Source organism: Scomber scombrus, chromosome 6 (genome assembly GCF_963691925.1).
Source record: "Scomber scombrus chromosome 6, fScoSco1.1, whole genome shotgun sequence".
Taxonomy (NCBI): Eukaryota; Metazoa; Chordata; class Actinopteri; order Scombriformes; family Scombridae; genus Scomber; species Scomber scombrus.
Window position 1 is genome coordinate 14,613,955 of NC_084975.1, and position 16,415 is coordinate 14,630,369.

The following is a 16,415-nucleotide window of genomic DNA, read 5'->3' on the forward strand; positions in this document are numbered from 1 at the left end:
ATGATGTTATTTTCCCCACTGTGGGAGTAATAAAGGTAGTATATTTTATTTACCTTATCTTATGTCACTACAAACCAACTGATACAACTGGGGATTTATGGCATCTGATACCCTCATAAAGTTTCCAATTCTGCCCAGATGATCATCCAGTCCATAATAATCATCCACATGATCATCCAGTCCATAATCATGCATATATTTTTTGTCCATGTTGGACAGTAAACTCCACTAATGAAGGACGTGAAAGACTCCCGTCTGTTTTTAACCATGACGTCAAGAGACGATCTTCGACGTCACATCCGCTTTGTGGTGTTTATTTCCTCTCTCGCCAAAGTCACCACATAGACACGCCAGAACAACTAATTAAACATTTGTATCATTTTATCTCATCTGATCGACATCATTTTTAAATTCCTATTCCCCACATTCAATAACACACCGTGAACAAACTGTGAATGTAGCTCCTTAAAGTTAAGTTCTTAATTATCACCAAAACATCTCAGAAATGTCCAGACTTGGTACAGAAAAGGCACTCTCCTTGTGTCTGTGCATGCACGCCCACATACACAGACACAATGCAGATGTAAAAAAAATAAAGAGTGAACTACAGTGCTAAACAACAATGAGAGCAGTCAGACATTAATAACTAGTCCTCTCCGCAGCTTCAGTAAACTAGCCAGCAGCAAGAGCTCCAGTCTGCGGCCAGTACAGTACCTCTGTGTTTTTATGGGTGGAGACTGAGGTCCTCCTCCAAAAAAACAAGCAGGCACCATCAGCAGCAGCAGCCGATACTTCATTACAGGCCGTGGAAGCTGAAAATTATTCAGGACAGTTCGTGTTTAAGCTTTTCAGATAGTGCGGACTGTACATTGGAAAAACGAGGTAAGTTTCTAAATTACCTTTTAACATAGTTTTTTGGGGTTCAGTTTGAAGCAAAGAGAACTTCTGCAGCCATTTTTTCGCTCAAACTGGCTTATAAGCAAACTCCGTCGACCATTGTTACTAGCGTTACAGATAGGCTGACGTAAATGCCGACAGTTGTAACGAGAAATTTCAATTGTAGATCAATTTACTACGATAAAACAACCCGTTAAACTGATGTTTGGTGTTTCGGCAGTGACCTCAGCTAACGATACATGGAGACTGGAGGCAAAACAACCACATTAGCTTGATAAACACGACAGACAAATGCTGTCTGGGTACAAAAGTCATACGGTAATTATTTTTTAAATATATTTAATTGTACATAAATACGGCTATTTTTAAGTATGCGTCCGCGACTGTCGAATTTTGACGATAACTGTCCCTCGATTAACGTTAAATATAAAGTTGGCGCAGGCGCAGTGAGCCATTAAAGTTGCACCTAGCTGCAGCTACTTCAGGATACTGAGGGTGATAATGTTGTTTGCTTACTTGTTTATTGGCCCCACAGCTGCCAAATGCCTGTTATAAAGCAGCAGGAGCTCCTGAAGTTCATTTTTAACTTAAATGCCCCATCATTAAAATTATGTAACTTTCTGAACCTACCAGACTGTTCTAGCGGTTCTATTATTTGCCTTTACCCACTTAATCATTGTATCCACATTACTGAATATTATTTATCAAAAATTTCATTGTATACATTTTTTTGTGAAAGCACCAATAAGCATCCCCAGCATTAACTGTTTCAAAGAAGACTCCATTAAATCCATACTCTTCCATATCACACTTTTGTAAGTTGAATATTGGATATTGGAAATCATATCATTTTTGAGTGGAGGGCGACTTTAATAAGCACAATTAGTGAAAACAAGTTTGTATGATCCTGACACAGTCACATGACCTTTCAAGAGTAATACTTTTTTAATGATGTGGGGAACATTTTATTGAGATATGAGATTTATTTGAGATTATGCTTTGGGGATGCTTTCTGTGAGTGTTTTTCACTGCCATCATTATTTATACTGTATCAAAGTACATAAGACAAAGGTTATGGCCAGAATTACATTTTATGATTCAGCTTAAAAGTATTTTAAATCAAAACTTGTGTCTTAGTTTTCTGTTTTCATCCTGTTATGCACCTCTTTGGCAGACCATGAACATGTCTGCTTTGTTTTATGATGATCAGCAGCACACCCAGAGCAAACTCCTTTATATTGTTTACACACTCTATTTCTGTCCCATTCCAAGCTATAGACATTGAGTAAATGCTTTTGACCACAGATTGTCACATATAGAGTATGTCATCCTATTTGGAATGAATACTTCTAATAACATGTGTGTACCCATGTCACAATTACAGGGTTTTTTATTATTATTATTATTATTTTTATTTATTATTGGGTTAGCAATGCATTTGGAGCTAAATGTGTACAAGGTAAATCAAGATGACACTGTATCTGTGTCTTCATCCTCATGAATACTCCAATATGTGAGTGTTATAAGGCATAAAAACAGATAAATCTAGGACTTGTTTCTGATGTTTTGCATTACACACAGGACCGGTGAATGCACAGGAAAATATGCAACAACAAGCACAGACATGGGTCTTAAGGGTTTAAGGATACCAGAACAAAAACCATGTAGAGCAGCATCATGAGTGTCAGACAGAGTAACTTTGGTCACAAGTTTGTTGTGTCTCTGGCTCTTTTGGTGATTGTCTCATTTGTTTTTGCTCAGAGATGAGTCAGGCAGAGCAGGTGCCTGAGGACATGCCTGCATACCTCCAAGATGAGCCAGGTACTACAGGTAAGTAAGTTGCAAAGGTAAAAGATGTATTCACCACAACATGTTCAAAGGGTGTAGATCATTCATAGTTTTCTTTGCTTAATATAGATGTAGGACACATTATCTGGAAATACGTTATAATAGTTATAATAACATAATAATCAGCTATTTTTGCAGTAATCGGCTATTACTGTCTGGTGTTCTACATTTAAACTGATTTAATAAAGTTCCTGTGTGGCACAGTTTGTTACTTTTTTCTTCAAAACTCAATAAAACTAGTATTGCCTCACAAAGCTGTGTAAATGATTGATTTCAGTTTTTTGTTGTTGTTGTTTTTTTAAAATGTTGCATTCATGCTTTTAATAATTGATAATCTTGATTTTTTTTTTAAGCACCAATACTACACATTCTCTGTTCCCAGCTTCTTGTTTTCTCCATATTATATCATGATACATTAAATAGATTGACTGTTAGTCAGACAATACAATCAATTGAAGAGGTCCTCTTAAGGTCTGGGGAATTGTGGCGGACAGTTTTCACTGTTAAATGAATCGAAAAAAATAAATAATGAAAATTATCATTATTTACAGCTACTAGTTTCACTGATAAAGTGATTTATGATAAAACTGTTATTGCAGAACTCCTGTGTATCATATAATAAGATCGTTATTATGGGTGAGGTATCGTATGCCCTGAATATCAAGAAGAAGCCCGTTAAGATGCAGTATGTTCGGAGCTAAAGCATTTCCGTTCTCTCCCTTTTTATTGTTATTTGACAGTGATGTGTTGAATGCCACAATGTTGCTTTTGTTGCTTTTAATCAGACACCCTGAAGGACCACCCACAGACACAGCCAGGCATGTTTGGCAGGCTGGCAGGGGGATTGTACGGTGCCACCAAGGGCGCTTTAGGAGCAACGGTGGGCGGTGTGACCTGGATAGGAGGAAAGAGTCTGGACCTCACCAAGACCGCTGTTACCTCTGTAGCTGCAGTGCCCGCAATAGGAGTGGGGCTGGTTAAAGGAGGAGTATGTGCTGTTGCTGGAGGAGTGACTGCTGTTGGTTCTGCAGTGGTCAGCAAAGTTCCCATAGGGGGAGGCAAAAAGAAGGACAAGTCTGATTGACGGGACGAGGAGAGTGAATGCAGATGAGGTGTACGGATCACACTTTGCCTGTTTTAGTGTTCAATCAACAGTGGCTGAGCAGGAAAAGAGCAGAAGAAGACTCAAAAGTTCAGTGTACACTTTTGGTGAGGTGTCTGTGCTTTGTTTTTTGAGTTTGTTTTTTACATATATATTTTTTGGTATACCCCACATTCATACAATTATGTGACAAGGACCTACAAAGCAAGAACTAACAGAGACTCTCCTGCTCTGTTGTGAAAGTAAAACTATGATCACCAGTGCCTCAAATAAAATGTCCATGTTTCATTATTTATGATAAGCTAACACTTTTTTTCACTGTATTTGTCACATTAGTTAACTTTAGTACTGAAGGAGAATAGCAAAGAGTGTAAATGTACTAAAGTTTCACTTGCAAGACAATCAGTGATCAATAATGATCTATAACTGACAATGAGGAGTTTATTGGGAATAAGAAATGTTTCACTGTCCACTGGCAGTTACTTTTGAATGGATCTGGAAATGTGAACAGCATCATTAACACACCTTCCTGTTCAATGAATTGTTCAGGATGTGCAAATGAACAAATAAGTCTGAAGATGTGAAAGGTGCAGTCCATTGTAATATTCAAGCTACGCAAAGACTGTGATCATTTAGATTTTCCTCTTTATGTCATCAGCTCAGTAAGAAACAACTCCTGCTTTTGATAGAAAATCTGATTTATTATGAGAAGAATGAGTTTATTTTGATCGCAATTAACTTTATTGTTGGTCTGAATTACATTAGTGACTATACTAACTGAGTGTTAAGTTCATTGTATCACATTTTATAAGTTACACTTCTTTTGGCTCAGCTCTATTTACTCTGACATGTTGCTTACTGCCACTCTCAAATCAAAGTATGTTTAACAAAAGAAATGGCCCACATTTGGCCGCAGCAGTTTCATAAATGTAAAATAAATGTCTTCCACTCCATCAAAACTTGACCTGTAAAGGAACACTAGTTCTGAACCCTAACATTTCCCTAATGCTCCTTCATTATGGCCTATATGGTCACTGGGTTTACTATTTCAATACATTTTTAATTGTAAAATTCAAGCCTTGTGTCATGCAGAGCTAAGGTTTCAAAGCTTTTATTTTTATCAGTGTTGCAGAATGTTTGGATTTTTGCTGAACAATGAGAATTTATTGAAACATGACAATGCTGTATTCAAAACTTGTTTAATAAAACATGCTGAAGGTTGTGTTTTGTATTCCATCATGAAAATATAAATACTGTGAGTAAACAGTTCATCAGAATCATCTTAATTGTTTGAAGCATCCTTAGTTTTTTCATCAAAAATTCCTTTTTTCTATGAATTTTAGATGTGATTAATTAACCTTTCCTTTCCTTTTTTACTAAGACTTAAAGGAAAGTTTCAGTATAACTCACTTATATATAGTATATAGTATACTCACAGCACTGTTTGTATCTTGGTTGTGAAATTTAAAAAAGCTAGTAAATATTGCCTGTTCTTTAGCTCAGAACAAAATTGTACTATGCACATTACTGTTCAGAGTTTTTTTTCCAACCCAGCAAATTTCAGTGAACTTTAAAGTTGTACACAAACATTTCCAATGCTGTATTCAGTATACTGTATTTATTTTAATGGGTGAAAATCCTAAATACAATTGCATCTGCAAAATATGGGTAAAATACATTTCACACAAAAAATAAATTTCCCTTCCTACAACCCTATACGATTTAAGATGAAGCTTTGCTTGGAAAAATGTTAGTGTAAAACACTAAATGGTACAGTATGAACAAGAAAAGAGATTAAAAATGACAACATTGGTAAGATGTGAATTTTAAGAGATCATTCCTAATGTCTTTGTGTAAGCCAAATTGCATTGCTACTATACTATTTACAGTAAACATTTAAAGAAGTTAGTTTAAATGACGATTGAGTATAAAGTTGAGTATTAAGTATAGTATGCACATAAATAATCAGAAAGCATTTACAGCACATCAAAGCCTTTTTTAATACAAATTTTAGTACAATAATTTGGGGATTCATTCCAAAAATGGATATTCAAGCATATTTCATACCGTTTGCTAAATGTTTTTGGCCAAATTCTTGAACTCAATACTCTGCACTGTTTACTCCTCCTCAGCAGCAGTCATTTCCACAGGTCCAACAGAGACCACAACCTGTGGCTCTTCCCTCCTCTGGTCCACAGCTCCAACATCTCTCGCTAAAAATACAAATACAAACATGGTCAAATCCAGGTGGACATTGCTAATGAATTCTGCAGAATATATATTAATATCTTACCTTTTCTGGAGCATGATGGCTCACAGGAGCGTCCAGGTGCAGCGGGGCACACAGCTGTACTGCAGTGAATGCACACCTGAACAGGGAAAACAGTGTTGGAAAGGCAACACAGAAATATTTTACAGCAGCTCTCTCTGATCAGTGGATCTGTTTATTACCAGCTCCTTCATCGGTTCTCCTGTGCCAGTATCCACGAAGGTAAACATTTTGAAAATGAAACGCCTGAAGTGACTCGGGAATAGCAGGCCAGAAGAGGAATCAACTGGAACCAGTGAGGAAATATAGCGATCATCCCTGTATGGACACCTGGGAAAGAGCAAATTAGGCCAATGCAATGAAAGTTACATAGTTTAGGATGGGTTTATTTCAGTTTCCTCCATCTCAGAACAATTTTTATCTGTAAAATGAATTGCTCAGATCTTTAATAACCAAATGTAAAGATTTCATCACTGGCTAGCAGTTATTTAAAATCCACAAAAAATAGTAACAGCTTGAAAACCTATCATAGTATCAGTACCAGTGAGCAGACCTGACAGAAGTTCAAAATTTGACCAAAGTTGAGCATGTTTTCATAAACAGGAAAGCATAAATTGGTGTTTTAGTTACCCATCTATCAGAAGGTCCCATTGGGGCATACTGTGAGGGTTAGGGCTTGTGGTTGTCCAACAGCGACCAAGAGTCAGGACAAGCATGGGATCTGTCTTATCCATCAGTTCAACCTCCACGAACACAGAGAGCCTTAGTACTTTGACCACAGGATAGTCTGCCTCCGTATAGAAAGAGTTATAGGCCGCATCGGCTGTGAGAGCAGAGATACAGTTAAAATTACAATGAAATTGAAAATGAAATGATCTACAAACACTGCAAAGCTGCAAGACTGACATACACTTACCTTCATTACAACCCTTTGTATGGCACTGTCCATTGGCCAACCTCAGCTGCACTAAGATGGGTCCCAGAGCAGCAACTGGTAAAGGCTGAGTTGTTATCTGAAATACCTCTGCAACCACAGTTTCAACAGAAGTGCCGATGTACATACACCGGAAGATAAATCTGAAAAGAGAAAATTGGCATTATTTTGCTCGGTCAGAACATTTATTTGATCACTGTAACACTAAAAAAGGTTCCCCTACTCAAAGTGGCTGTCTCTTGTAATGGTTCCAAGAGGCCCCACTTCCACTTCATATGAGGAGGACATCCTGTTCTCATAGATTATAACACTAGGCTCCTACTACAAAAAATGGTACTGTGGTGTCAAAATCTGTGTAGTCTCTATTTATTTATTTATTTATTTTATGAAAGTAGAAAAAAATGAAGGCCTTACCATAACAACAGAGCCACAGGCAGTAACAGGAAACTGGTAAATGGCAAACTTGAGTACAGCCTTGACCTTCTCCCAATAGTGAGATTGACTCAAGGTCAAGGCTGGGCAGAGTGGCATCTCTGGCCACTACCACAATGAACTGGGCATCCTTGGTGCATTGGACAGTGACTGGTGGCACAAAACAGGAATTGATAGGTTAAAAGATTAGATATGATTGACTAAACATAAAAAACTAAAAGATTTTTGAAGTATTTTGAAATACAATATATTGTCTTGTTTTCTCACAATCCATCAACCATTTCATAAGATGGGGAGGGCTCATGCTTTTTGTTTTATATATTCTCCATTCCTGTTCACAGTCAATCAATCAATATAGGACAACTAGAGACATTTTTAAGAGAATGACAGCCTTTTCAAAAACTCACCTGCCTTTCCAAAGTAGCACTTTTGGCCATCAAAGCAGGAGTTTATGGCTTCACATCCAGCTGCTGAGATATCTGCAGGTCCACACGGTTTTCTAATGCTTCCTGGCACGTCACAACTGTGGACATAAGGTTCATTTGGTATAGAAGGCTTCTGTGGTCCTAAACGGTCCTGCTGTTGAGGGACCTGAAAAGTGTACTAGTTGTATGCTGCCACAGTTATATGTGACTAGACATGATGTCATAAAATCTCCGCCTCTGCAGCTAAATAGACAACAATCATGGCTTCCTAACTTCAATAGCCACTTAAAAGCCTCAGGGGTTAATTATGTAATGATTATTTTTAGATTTATCAGTGAATTGATTTGAGAAACCCTTTGGCAACTTTACAAGACCAACTGTATGAGTGAGAGAAGGGGATGAGAAACACTTATCCTATCAAATCAGGTGACGGGGGGATGACAGTTTGACATTAAAGTATTTATTCAGAAATCCAACATTCTGGTCACAAAAAACTTTTTAAAGGTCTTAGTGACCCCAATTTGTCACCAAATATTTATTTTATTAATACAAAATGGCAGACATATTGATCTTTTCTCTGAATCTGTAACCAAGTTTGTTAATATGATGGACTGCATCACCCCAAACTAGGTTAGTCATTTTAACCTTGCTGTTGCAGTTTCTTATACATAGAACTTTTTTTATTTTATTTTAAAAAATATCTTGTCTGGCATAGACACCTTTATATAGCAGTACACAGACAGGAAACATGGGAGAGAGAGGGTGTGACGTGCAGCAAAAGACCTCCGACCGGGATTCGAACCGGGGGTTTGTAAATATTTGTAAAATACATTTGAAGTGAATTTTTAAAGTGATATCAGTGTATGATGGGACATTAAAAATAATAACCTCTCTCTCAGTTGCCCTGCTCTGTGGGCTCTCACATTTGTTTGCAACTTTGTACAACCTTAGAGTATAGAGTGTCGCATGTGCCATAATATCAGTCAGTCTTAGAACTTGCCAAGGTTTCTAATTAGCTAATTGGCTGTTTCGTCTTCATTCTGATGGAGTAGAGAACAATCCCCCATTAACAATCCTCTGCTGGGAAGTGGTTGTTTGTACAGTGGCTAGATTTCTGGTTTTAGTATCATGTAATGCTTCCCAGCCCAAAAAGATTTTCTCGTACACAATCATTGCAAATGATAAAAATTGCATAAAATGATGAATACATTTATCTAAATGTCACAAACACCCTGAAATGATTCTGTATATTATCAGGAATTGATCCATTATCCATTAATATTCAAAAGATCTCAAAGAGCCACATTAGTAAATTATTTTCATCCCATTAATTTGTGTGTGCATGAAGAAAGCAGGAAGTCAACCTGCCTGGCAATCTAATATAGATATCGTGGAGCTGGAGAAGCTTGTGGCAACTTGGTATCTTCAAGTTTTGGTACTTTCAGTAAATTTCATACCATACATGAATTGATACTTGATGACCTTACAAATGTGCTTTCATTGTAGCTAGGTATTCTGCCAGATAAAGAGATGCTAATGAAGCTACGTTAGCTAAGGCATTATAATGAAAGAAAAAGAACTTCAAATGTTCCCCCAAATTGTTCAACTTAATACACAAGTTACCTTAAAAAATATAAAGTCAGAGGACTGAGCTGAATATAATATTTACTTAACAAGTTACGTCCACCAGTTAGCTTTCAAGCATTCTTTGTAAAACAAGGAACAAAAACACTTGGCTAAATGTGAACTTTAAAATGGAGCAATACTTTGGCTGTGATTGATGGTGTAATACACAAAAACACAAGTAAAAATGCAGATTGAGAAGGTCCATCTGCCCGGTTGAGTGAGAGTGTGAGCAAACATACAAAGCAGAGAATTTGAGTGAGAGCAAAGGAGTTAAAAATTGAGTGAGAGGTTCTTATTGTGGAGAAAAAAAAGCAGACGCATATAAATTAATTCAGTACAGAATAGCTTTCTGTTTGGTCAAATTTAATTATTATTGCAAAATTTAAAAGGGTGTAACAAATATTTTTCTGCACAATATGTTCCATCAAGCGCTTAGAATTAAGAATCCCATATACTGTATGTCCAGATTTTGCTAAAGTGTATACATTTTCATGGTTACAATTTTGTAATGGACATGACAAGAAACAGTCATGTGGATGGATCAAATTCAACCACAGCTCAAGCTGTCTTATGGGGTCAGTATGAGTGCCAACCGTGCCAGTAAATCATATTACCATGCCAGAAGGAGCAGTACTTGTATTAAAACACAATTTTATTAGGATACCTACTGTGGGAAAAGAGGTAGAATGTACTGTAAACATAAATGGGTGCTCATATTGACTGTGGACAATAATATATGTATGTTCTTTGGTTCTTGCTTTTCTAAAACCAGGCAAGTCAAATAAAAAATCTGCCCAAAAATCAAGGTCTGAAATGAATGTATTCAAACAAGTATCTCTTTTATGAGGGTAAAAATGCTTGTTTCTTTACACCTATTCCTGAACCTGCAATAGATTTCAAACCAATCAAACAAAAAGTATGACATCCTCTTTAAAATATGTTCATGTGCACCCTTTACATTGCTGATTAAAACAGTCAATAGGATAGCGTATAGTGAATTAAAGCATATCGTAACAGTCTTTTTTCTGGGACTGCTTAGGGACTTCATGCATTTGTCTAAGTGAAAAGGGCCTTCTTTACAGCAAATCACATGTTGTTAAAAAAAGAAAAAACACTCTAACATAGTAGTTCTTCTAGTAGCCTCTACTAGAATAAAACACCAAAATCTCTACAATTGATTCAAGATGCATTGCGTATAATTTAGAGAAAGAAGAAAAATGCATTGAATAAAAAAAACAATCTCTTTTTTTATAACTGTCCACTGTGAGTCTGACAATATTATAGTAGTATTACTTGGCAGAGTATTCTTTAAAACAGCTCTCTCTTTAGGCTGAACAACACTAACAGAAATGTGGTAATCATGTTGAAACAAATCCTGTTGCCTCACTACAGAAAGTGAATAATATTAGTGATAATGAGATTATTTCCTCACAATCCTACAAAAGATCCGAACATAACATTGGCTCAAGTACTTCATCTGATTATTTCTGTTTAGTGGTAGTTTATGGTAAACTCTACACTCTATGCAAATATTGTACTAGCTATACCCAACAGCTATGGTTACGACTAAATATGAAAGCTTAATTTAAATGAAATATAATTTTCTAATTTAACAATAATTGAACACAAAAGAAAATGGGTACTTTTAATTCTAACTATATGTACTAGTACCAGTAAAAATTCATATGCAGACTGGTTGCAATAACAACTTGTAATTGTATTTAATTGTAAGGGCATTTGTATAAATGTTGATGTTTTTGTATTACTTACTTTATATAAAAGGGCTTGCACCACTATGATTATTTGTATTGCTGGTCTTTTCCATTTAAAGGCTAAATGTACTATTTTGGAAAAGTAATTTTAAGTAGAGGTAATTTCTAATGTCAACAGTTCACATTCATGAGAATGTTATTGAGTACACACAAATAATGGAAATGTCATGTAATAGAGTTTCAATCCTTATATTTTATCTCTTGTTAGTTTTGATAACTGGTTATTAATCCTTAAGCAATGTTTTCAAAAACACTTTTGTTGCAATTTGGAATTACCCTGAATTACCACAGAAGTTACCGAGGGCTGACAAAACAATATAAACACTTTTAATATAACCAGTTGAATTAACACCTGGCTGACACAGTGTCAACAAAAATGGTGTATTGTAAGCTTTAGGTATTGTTTATTAAGGGTAATTGTATTGTGTCACATTTCATTGTGATCAGGTAAACTAGTAAGTCAGTGGTGTGTAAGTTTTGTAAAATGAGATGAAAGCACATCATAGCTTTTTTTTTTTTAATGAAAATTTGACAACAATGATTTGAGGATCCAGTTCATTCCTCCAGGGACACACTTTTTGGTCTTTGCTAGTTTTTGCAAACATTTCAATTACTTACATGTCATTTTCATTTCACACCACATACAATGAAATTCATGTTCCAAATGCTTTACTACAATTTCTAAGCTCAAATCTTGAACTTGAAACTCTGCACTGCTTACTCCTCCTCAGCAGCAGTCATTTCCACAGGTCCAACAGAGACCACAACCTTTGGCTCAACCTGTGACTCTTCCCTCCTCTGGTCTACAGCGCCAACATCTCTCGCTAGAAATACAAATACAAACATGGTCAAATCCAAGTGGACATTGCTAATGAATTCTGCAGAATATATATTAATATCTTACCTTTTCTGGAGCATGATGGCTCACAGGAGCGTCCAGGTGCAGCAGCGCACACAGCTGTACTGCAGTGAATGTACACCTGTACAAGGAAAACAGTGTTGGCAAGGCAAGACAGAAATATTTGACAGCAGCTCTGATCAGTGGATCTGTTCATTACCAGCTCCTTCATCGGAACTCCTGTGTTGGAATCCACGAAGGTAAACATTTTGAAAAGGAAACGCCTGTAGTGACTTGGGAATGGCAGGCCAGAAGAGGAATCAACTGGAACCAGTGCGGACATGTAGCGATCATTCCTGTATGGACACCTGGGTGAAAAGAAAATTTGGTCAAGGCAAAGACACTAAAATTAAAATGAATTAGAGAGTAAGTGTTTCGTTAATTTCCCGTTTCACTATTTCTAGTGAGCAGACCTGACAGAAGATTAAAATGTGGCAAAACTTGAGCATATTGTCAAAAACAGGAAAGCATAAATTGGTGTTTTAGTTACCCATCCATCAGAAGGTCCCATTGGGGCATACTGTGAGGGTTAGGGCTTGTGGTTGTCCAACAGCGACCAAGAGTCAGGACAAGCATGGGATCTGTCATATACATGAGTTGAACCTCCACGAACACAGAGAGCCTTAGTACTTTGACCACAGGATAGTCTGCCTCCGTATAGAAAGAGTTATAGGCCGCATCGGCTGTGAGAGCAGAGATACAGTTAAAATTACAATATGAAATGATCTACAAACACTGCAAAGCTGCAAGACTGACATACACTTACCTTCATTACAACCCTTTGTATGGCACTGTCCATTGGCCAACCTCAGCTGCACTGAGATGGGTCCCAGAGCAGCAGATGGTAAAGGCTCAGTTGATATCTGAAATACCTCTGCATTCACAGTTTCAATAGCAAAGCCATGGTAGACACATCTGATGATCAATCTGAAAAGAGATAGCTGGCATTATGTTACTTGGTCTGAGCATTTATTTGAACACTGGGACACTCAAAAAAAGATCCTTTACTCAAAGTGGCTGTCTCTTGTAATGGCTCCAAGAGGCCCCACTCCTACTTCATATGAGGAGGACATCCTGTTCTCATAGTATATACTGTCAGACGCCTCCTACAAAAGGCAAAACAATGTGATAGGTGGGGTAACAATCTCTCAAAGTTGTCTTTATTGTTTGAAAAATAGGGAAAATGAAGGTCTTACCATAACAACGGAGCCACAGCCAGTAACCGGAAATTGGTAAATGGCAAACTCTGAATTAGAGCCAACATGAGTACAGCCTTGACCTTCTCCCAACAGTGAGATTGACTCAAGGTCAAGGTTGGGCAGAGTGGCATCTCTAGCCACTACCACAATGAACTGGGCATCCTTGGTGCATTGGACAGTGACTTGTGGCACAAAAACAGGAATTGACAGGTTAAAGGAAATAGATATTATCGACTGCAAAAAATTTAACAAGACTATGAGTCAACAGCCACAGGAGAAGCTATTTGCAGGTTTGGGTACAGTTGTGCTTTGAATTAAATGTTAGCTCACTGAGATGCTCATGATGACAGTTTTACCATGCTGATGTTCACCATGACTATCTTAGTTTAGTGTGTTAGCATGTACTAAACTTAACGTAAAATTGAATGCAAAACAACATGTTACCATTGTATTATTCTGTCTGGATAACTGTAATTTTAGTTAAGTTAAACATTTGTGCCAAAATGTAGGATATACACAATACATGCAAAAAAGCGACCCAAAAAAATTTGCTATTTGAAGATCAATAACAGCCTTGTCAAAAAACCCACCCATTTTTCCATAGTAGCACTGTTGGCCATCAAAGCAACAGTTGATGTTTTGACAATCAGCAGAAGAGATTTCAGAAGGTCCACACGGAATTCTCTGGCCGCGTTCGACTTCACAGCTCTCAGGTCGCATAGGCTCACTGGTATTTGGTATGTCTGTTTTCTGTGGGTTTATTGGGTTCTGTGGTTTCCACGGATGATCCGGTTTCTCTTGTTTTTGTGGTTGCTGTGTTTGAGGGTCCTGTGAGTTTTGAGAAGACTGAAAACTGGCATATGCTCGAGGAGAAAACTGTTGGTTTTGACGATTTTGAGGATATTTCATTCCAGGAGTCATTGGTGGTGAGGGAAGTTGGACCTGTGGGATTTGACGATTTTGAGGATATTTAATTCCAGTAGTCTTCGGTGGTGAGGGGAGTGCGACCTGTGGGTTTTGACGATTTTGAGGATATTGAGACTTTGGTGGTGAAGTTTGAGGGTCCTGTGAGAATTGATCATTCCCAGGTTGGATCTTTGGGTTTTGATGATTTTGAGGATATTGAATTCCAGGAGTCTTCGGTGGTGAAGGGAGATGGACCTGTGGGTTTTGACGATTTTGAGGATATTGAGACTTTGGTGGTGAAGTTTGAGGGTCCTGTGAGAATTGATCATTCCAAGGTTGGATCTTTGGGTTTTGATGATTTTGAGGATATTGAATTCCAGTAGTCTTCGGTGGTGAAGGGAGATGGACCTGTGGGTTTTGACGATTTTGAGGATATTGAGACTTTGGTGGTGAAGTTTGAGGGTCCTGTGAGAATTGATCATTCCAAGGTTGGATCTTTGGGTTTTGATGATTTTGAGGATATTGAATTCCAGGAGTCTTCGGTGGTGAAGGGAGATGGACCTGTGGGTTTTGACGATTTTGAGGATATTGAGACTTTGGTGGTGAAGTTTGAGGGTCCTGTGAGAATTGATCATTCCAAGGTTGGATCTTTGGGTTTTGATGATTTTGAGGATATTGAATTCCAGGAGTATTCGGTGGTGAGGGGAGTTGGACCTGTGGGCTCTGACGATTTTGAGGATATTGAATTCCAGGAGTCTTCTGTGGTGAGGGGTGTTGGACCTGTGGGTTTTGACGATTTTGAGGATATTGAGACTTTGTTGGTAAAGTTTGAGGGTCCTGTGAGAATTGATCATTCCAAGGTTGGATCTGTGGGTTTTGATGATTTTGAGGATATTGAATTCCAGGAGTCTTCGGTGGTGAGGGGCGTTGGACCTGTGGGCTCTGACGATTTTGAGGATATTGAATTCCAGGAGTCTTCTGTGGTGAGGGGTGTTGGACCTGTGGGTTTTGACGATTTTGAGGATATTGAATTCCAGGAGTCTTCGGTGATGAGGGAAGTTGGATCTGTGGATTTTGACGATTTTGAGGATATTGAGTAATCTTTGGTGGTGAAGGTTGAGGGTCCTGCTGTCCCTGAGGAGGTGGAGAGCCCTTTGACATCAGCCATGTTGACTCCTGAGCTTCTACCTCTGGCCCAACTAAGCACCCTAGCAGTGCTAGTGCCACTAAACAGGCGGGACTCCAACACTTTGCCATGGTTTCACAGCAGTTTGGCCAGGACAGTCCCCAACTCTACCAGTCATGTGCTGCCACATTTATATGTGACTACACTTCATGTTTTAAAACCCCACCTCTGCAGCTAACTAACCACCAATCAAGGCATCCTAACTTTAGTAGCCACTTAAAAGGCTCAGGAGTTTATTATGTAATGTTTTTTACATTATTTAGGTGTATTATTTGATTTGCTTTTTGGCAACTTCACAAGATCAGTTGTGTGGGCAGGATAAGGGGATGAAACACGTGTCCTTTTTTATCTCCTGAGGTGCGTGACAGTTTTGACATTAAAGTATTTTTGACAGATCCAACATTTGGGTTACAAAAACTTTTTCAAAGGTCTTTGTAACCTCAAGCTTTATTTGTCATCAAATGTTTATTTTGTGCTCAATGCTATAACTAAACAGTCAGGATGACACTGAAAAGGTAACATGCCACAAAGCAGTGGACATGATGACCCTCCCCTCAGAATCTGGAACAAAGTTTTGCCATGCTATGTCAAACTACACTTACACCCAAACTTTGTCTATGGTTTTCACTTTCTGCTGTAATCTCTTTTATGAACATACTCACTCATATAGCTTAATTTAAACATAACTATGCCACAGTTTCCTAGCTTTAAGTCCACTGTAGCATTCACTGTAGCATTCACTGTGATCATACAACATATTACAAATAACATTTAAATAAACTAAAAAAACAAAAACAAAACGCATATAAAAAACCACCAATCACACATAACAGCCAGGGGGTGTCACGTTGCACAGATAGGCTTGGTTTATGGCCATGTGATTTTAGACCAATCACATTCCCATCTTGGCTGAGTGGCATG

At 37.8% G+C, this 16,415-nt stretch overlaps 3 protein-coding genes across 4 annotated transcripts; 1 reads left to right on the forward strand and 2 right to left on the reverse strand.

Moving 5' to 3' along the window:
• The first annotated feature begins 717 nt into the window (after window positions 1-717).
• Window positions 718-5,069, forward strand: tmem263 (transmembrane protein 263). Of its 2 annotated transcripts, none has more exons than XM_062420911.1 (3): window positions 718-882; window positions 2,659-2,718; window positions 3,531-5,069. In XM_062420911.1, exons 2-3 carry the CDS (start codon window positions 2,661-2,663, stop codon window positions 3,827-3,829), a joined length of 357 nt encoding a protein of 118 aa, XP_062276895.1. In that variant the 5' UTR covers window positions 718-882; window positions 2,659-2,660; the 3' UTR covers window positions 3,830-5,069. The 2 variants fall into 2 exon arrangements, with proteins under 2 accessions (XP_062276895.1, XP_062276894.1); XM_062420910.1 differs by having other exon boundaries at window positions 729-882; window positions 2,659-2,727.
• An 896-nt stretch (window positions 5,070-5,965) lies between these two features.
• Window positions 5,966-9,408, reverse strand: LOC133982430 (zona pellucida sperm-binding protein 4-like). The gene is given in 10 exon segments (XM_062421483.1): window positions 5,966-6,060; window positions 6,141-6,216; window positions 6,299-6,446; window positions 6,747-6,939; window positions 7,033-7,193; window positions 7,274-7,368; window positions 7,465-7,537; window positions 7,539-7,632; window positions 7,890-8,005; window positions 9,395-9,408. Coding segments are annotated over 10 exon segments (1,065 nt in total).
• Window positions 9,409-11,814: 2,406 nt separating this feature from the next.
• On the reverse strand, window positions 11,815-15,600 carry LOC133982019 (uncharacterized). The gene is made up of 8 exons (XM_062420912.1): window positions 13,993-15,600; window positions 13,400-13,584; window positions 13,212-13,309; window positions 12,970-13,130; window positions 12,694-12,886; window positions 12,364-12,511; window positions 12,210-12,285; window positions 11,815-12,129 (listed from the first exon to the last, which is right to left on the reverse strand). The coding sequence occupies exons 1-8, from the start codon at window positions 15,563-15,565 to the stop codon at window positions 12,023-12,025; spliced, it is 2,541 nt and encodes an 846-aa protein (XP_062276896.1). The 5' UTR covers window positions 15,566-15,600; the 3' UTR covers window positions 11,815-12,022.
• Between the last annotated feature and the right edge of the window lie 815 nt (window positions 15,601-16,415).

Coding starts and splice junctions, on each gene's coding strand:
- LOC133982019 (XM_062420912.1), bottom strand. CDS start 15,565: ATGGCAAAGTGTTGGAGTCCCGCCTGTTTAGTGGCACTAGCACTGCTA. Junction 13,585..13,992: donor GTGCTACTATGGAAAAATGG/GTGGGTTTTTTG, acceptor TTGTGCCACAAG/TCACTGTCCAATGCACCAAG. Junction 12,887..12,969: donor TACAAAGGGTTGTAATGAAG/GTAAGTGTATGT, acceptor CTGCTCTCACAG/CCGATGCGGCCTATAACTCT.
- tmem263 (XM_062420910.1), top strand. CDS start 2,661: ATGAGTCAGGCAGAGCAGGTGCCTGAGGACATGCCTGCATACCTCCAA. Junction 2,728..3,530: donor AGATGAGCCAGGTACTACAG/GTAAGTAAGTTG, acceptor GCTTTTAATCAG/ACACCCTGAAGGACCACCCA.